At 49.6% G+C, this 5,411-nt stretch overlaps 1 protein-coding gene across 1 annotated transcript; it reads right to left on the bottom strand.

The window, feature by feature from the left end:
• Nucleotides 1-1,347: 1,347 nt before the first annotated feature.
• Nucleotides 1,348-2,175, bottom strand: LOC117105375 (baculoviral IAP repeat-containing protein 3-like). The gene has a single exon (XM_033246502.1). It carries the CDS (start codon nt 2,173-2,175, stop codon nt 1,348-1,350), a length of 828 nt encoding a protein of 275 aa, XP_033102393.1.
• Nucleotides 2,176-5,411: the final 3,236 nt, after the last annotated feature.

The raw sequence follows: 5,411 nt of genomic DNA, 5'->3' as shown, positions 1-5,411 counted from the left end.
TCACGCGTCCGGTCACGTCGAGTCGAACGGATAGGTAGAGCACGGACGGCTGCACGGGATCGGTTTCCTCGAGTTCGAGGTGGATTTGTTCGTCGTACTCGAAATTCTCGACGTATCCCTTCTCGTTCGTGGTGCATCGATGCCAAGCGCACCCGTGCACGCCGACGGCGCACTGGGCGTCCAGGTCGTCGACGGCAGACGACAGGTTGCTGAACGTGTTCTCAACGGGGATGCCGTTCCTGTCCCGTGACCTGAGCGTGCGGTACGTTTGACCCACGGACTCGTATCTGTCGCCTCTTCGTAAAGTCACGTCGCCGTCTTCGTCTTCGGCGTAACACTGGAATTCCACCTTCGTACTCTCCAGGTCAACCGGCCGTCCGTCTGAATTTCTTCCGCGAACGGACAACCTTCCGGTTATCTTTGAATATTTGGCGCTCGTCAGATAGACGAACATGGCTAATTGTCAAAGAGACAACTATATATATAAAAAAAAAACATTCGCATACAACAGATTGTCGTTAAATGATTTCTTTTATTATTCACTTTTCAATTAATAGAAAGAATCTAATTTTCATCTGTACACTTTCGTACCGTCCGGTATCTCCCACTCCGACAGCCTCTGTTCGATGGGACGTCTGCACGTCGGGCAGTTGTTCACCCGCTTCGAGCACGATTGACAGGACGTAAATTGTCGGCAAGACATCGTCATCACCTCGGAGTACGCGTCCCGACACATCTGGCATCTGTCGCTTTCTTCCAGCGTCCGGAGAGACATCCAACCGAAACCGGGACACAATTCGTTCAGCACGTCGCCCACCGTGTAGCCATCATCTTCTTCCAAGGATGAGACGAGTACGCCCTCTGCGCGATCGCCAAAACGTCCGCCACGCGTCCTCGTTCGCAAGGCCAGTCGCCAAGAACGGAAGATATCCAATTCACCGCGGACGGGCGATCGTATCCTTTCGGTCGAACGTCCAATCCTTCCTTGCTTCGGTTAGTCGCCGTCTTGTTGAAAGGGTCGTCCGGGTCGCGATGCACTATGCACCTTCTGGCGATCTGAAAGGGAGGTGGAAGCACGCGACGAGACTCCGAATTGCACGCAGTCCTCAATCTGTCGATCTCTTTTATCACTTTCAAACATCCAAATTTCAAATACATCTTTTTACGGATAGTACAAAAATATCGGGTTTCCCACTCATCGTCGCTGACGGTCGGGTCGATGACGTGTTGGTACTCGTCGAAAAAAAATAGGTTTACCTTATCGCCGTGCAACTCGGCTTCTTTTATCGCTTTTGCAAACACTCTCATGATTCTCGTCGTTTCGGCCATCGTTTCCATGACCAAAACCTAACTGTGGTAAACTTTGACGACCTCACCGACTTTTGTACGATAGATCGGACACGACGCTAACCTTATGGAACACGAGTCGCAGCAGACGAGATGGTTGCACGGAGTCAGGAGGACGATCGAATCGCGATCCATGCACACCTTGCACGACATCTCGTCCTTGAGATCGGTAATTTCCCTCAATAGATCTCCGCGAGATTTCTCGTCGTCGTCGTCGTCGTCGTCGCCGACGCGTACGTTGTTCGTATAGCTTTCGACAGGCGCACGAACTCCTTCTTCCTTTTCTTTTCGTTCCGGACGTTCGTCTTCGGCATCTTCTTCCAAGCGAAGTTCGACGATCAGAGACACCAAGCCCTCGTGTTTCAACGGATCTTCGACCCCGTCCTTTTTCCTGTCGTCGGCCCCATTTTCATCGAAGTCGATTATGCTCGAGATCAGAACTTCGTTTGTCAGCGAGAACACTTGTCCTTTCTTCTCTAGATGATCGCTCACAACCTTTGCGATTACGTCGCTGTCGAATCCGAATTCGGAGGCAAAATTAATCTTGGAAATAAGGGTTTCCTTCGTCTTGCGCCGCAACCACAAGCACGAACTCCCGTGTTCGGCGTGTTCAGAAAGAGGAAGGTCGCCCGGCTCCCATCGGCACAGCAATATTCCGCAGAAGAAAAACCTGGCGTTATCTTCGAAACCCCCGTAAAAGAACCCCGCTTCCGACATCGACCTTCCGTCGGGTCTGTCATGCGGCCAGTTGCGAAAGGTTTTCACCCTGTCTTCCTCGTCTTCAAATTTTGGAAAGGTAGCGGTTCTCTGCATAATTTCCTTTTGCATTACCTACTGATAATAGACTGATTTCGTATGAAGACAAATATGCACAATAACAACTTTGTATTGTTTTTTTGTAATAAAGATTTTATTGAAGACAAAACAGAACATAAGATTTCGTGTTTTTCTTTTTTCTTTAGTACTTAATATATCGGAACATTTTTTTTAAATTCTATTCCGAAGACGTGTTGTACTTCAACATCTTCAAAAACAGCCAGTCGTCCAGTTGCTGTTCCAGTTTTTCGTCTCCGTAAACGACCGTGTCTTGGTCGGAAATGTCCTGTTCGTCCGACGATTCGACTGGAAGCTGAGAATCCTCCGGAAAGTAGTCGGCGAGGATTCCTTCTCCGCCTGTTCGTTCGTCGTCGACGGGAAGTTGAGAGTCCTCGGGAAAGGATTCCGTTAGGTTTCCTTTGCCGTCTGCGGTCTCAGCTTCTCTTCGTTCGTCACCGACGCCAACATTTTGGGAGGTGCTTGCGTCGTCGTCGTCTTCGTCGTCGAACTTGATCCTTTTCGTATAAGGAGCATCCGACTAAAGAAAAACAATCAAAAAATAAAATAAAAATAAAGGTAAAATTACATCACGTCACACGTTACGTCCTCTTTGAAAAATGACGTCCTGGTCCTTGTCGCTCTTGAAGTAGCCTCTCTCTCGCTTCCGTCGGGAAGTCAACCGATCTCATGGCGATCCTTCAGACCCATGGCGATCGTTTCACAGACAGGCCTCCGCGAACGCTAACATCGCTTCCGACATTCCGGCGTAGGGGTGCTCGCAGACTGCACCGTAACGGTCGACGGGACAGACACCTGTCTCTTATACACATCTCACATCTTCGGATACGAAGGAGACGAACTCGATGCCATTCTCAACGTTGCTTTGGGCATCCACCGAACGAAGGAAGACGGCCGGAAATCCTTTGATTAGGCTACAAAAACACGTAAGCGTATGTACTGGGAGACCGCTAAGAATCTCATCGATTTGGAATTCGCCGTTTGCAATCTCAGAAGATGGCGTGACGCCATCTTTCCCGATTCGAACGACGAGAAGACCATTCTTTTGACTATGGACACCATCAGAAATCTATTGTTGGCCGTTCGAAACGTCGGCGACATCCACGTCTGTTACCGGATGACTCTCGGACTGCATGAGGCGACTAGAGATCTCCGGCACATGCATTATTACTTCTCGAATCCGATGGAAGCCCTCAAGAACATGCTTTGGGACATTAAATTATTATAATTTTGATATTTCTAACTTTCTGTTGAATCGAAAAATAAAAATTACTAAAAAAATGAAATTATACGTTTGTTGTGTGAATATTATTAGCATCTTCCAAACTTGCATAACGCGCTATACCGCTCGCTGCGCTTAAAATTAAGAGAAATCAAAGATGATGATGATGGAGGTTCCCGTCGAACTGTGCAACGTAGCGAGAGAAGCGACGAAGGACGAACCGGCGATCAGGTTGCAGTTATCCAACATTTCCAATTTTTGGGACGAAGTCATGCACGGAACGGAATGCAGACGTGGATCTGTCTCTTATACACATCTAGATGTGTATAAGTGTCCAGTCGCGCTCGGGTCGAACGGAGTGTCGACCGATGTCGCGCTTGCCACAGCGACGCCGTTCGCGCCTCCAGACGGAGAGATTGCGTTCGCGAGGTTTTAAAATCAATGACAGTGGAGCCCGCGTTATTGGATTTCGTGACGATCCTCAAACTCGTGCATCACGATCCGTACGAGATATCCGTGGCAATGAACGGAATCCGTGGCAATGAACGAGATATCCGTGGCAATGAACGGAATCGAGGACGAGGGGTACCGTGTCGGTAAGACGTTCGCGAACCTCCTTCTCGGTTTGCCTTTCCTGCAACGGTTGACTCTGGTGGACGTGCCAATTGTCGACTCTTTCGTGATGACCCTGATTCGAAAGAGGAACGTCCTCCTGCACATTCGTTTGGTCAGATGTCGCAAGTTGAGGTTTTCCATCGTCGTCGAAGACGAAGACGGCGGAGAGCGCGTGAGCGACGATAACTCGCCTCCGATCCTCTGTCTGGAGGAGATGCACGTGTCTCCGATCAGGCTAGCGACAACCTTCGACGGAGTAGTTTCGGAGATCGTTCTGAGAAATTGCGAGTTTGACGCGGACGAGCTCACGACCCTTGAAAAAATGAAGGTTGTAGTGGAATGATGTCGATCCCATGTATTTCAGATTTAGACTTAAAAAAATAAATGATAGTGGAAAAAATACATAAAAACTTTGTCGGGTTTTTCTTTTAATGTGTGAAAATTTGCGAACATGACGTTGAATGAGCGAGTGACAGGCGAACATAGAAAGATCGAGGCAAGATGACAATTTTTTTTTCCGTATTTTTTTTAATTGACTTTCAAACAAGCGTAGTCCGACCGTGAATTTCGGACAGTCTGTTGGCGTAGTACGAGCTTCGATCCTCCTTCACGACCGGTCGGTAGCTTCCGGAATTGTCCATGCGACTTTTAAGGCAGAGCTGAGCAGGAACAAGCTCACGATCAATACGGCGACCGCAAGACCTATCGTCAGCGCCAAACGCAACTTATCTTGGGCGAAGATGTCCATGGTCGGTTAACTAGGTGTCTTTGAAAACACACTTATACACTGTGAAGATTAGCGTTTGATAGATGGACGACGAAGACCGCAACGATGTTTATTACGACTGCAATATTTCTGATGTTGCTATCGGCTTCGCCGGGCCGGTGCCGGAAGCAGTCAGGAAGTCTCGGAGATTTGAAGTTCGGTTCGAAAGGGAGGGACACGTTCGTGGTCGTGCCGGACGACGCGTCGGCGGAAGATCCGTCGTCTTGCGAGATGTCGTCGTTGCTGAGCGTCCTGCCTTACGATCTGGGACCCGTCTTCCTGTCGAACGTGACCATGCTGCCGATGTGCGGAGAGGGAATCATCGCGGTCGCCGACGGACAGGACGGATGCAACGTCTTCTTGATTGACAGCCACGTGCACGTCGAAGGATTCGAGTTCCGCTGCGACGGGTACGTTGGAGCGAGAGGCGATCTCTCTTCGTCGGTGCGCGTGACCGGTGTTGGCAGGGCGTTCAACGTGACTTTGAAACGTTTGAGTTACACGAACGGCTCGAACGAGACTCACGTCGAGTCTCCCCCGAAAGTCGTGGTTCGGGCGTCTCCACTTCTTTCCGAAGGCACCATCCGTCTGAATCGTGTGACCGTCGAGCGGGTAGTCGGAGGATCC

This window comes from Anneissia japonica, unplaced genomic scaffold, assembly GCF_011630105.1.
Source record: "Anneissia japonica isolate Jap-2015-1 unplaced genomic scaffold, ASM1163010v1 scaffold287744_len224908_cov135, whole genome shotgun sequence".
NCBI classification, from domain to species: Eukaryota; Metazoa; Echinodermata; class Crinoidea; order Comatulida; family Comatulidae; genus Anneissia; species Anneissia japonica.
This window is presented reverse-complemented; position numbering and strand designations above follow the sequence as displayed.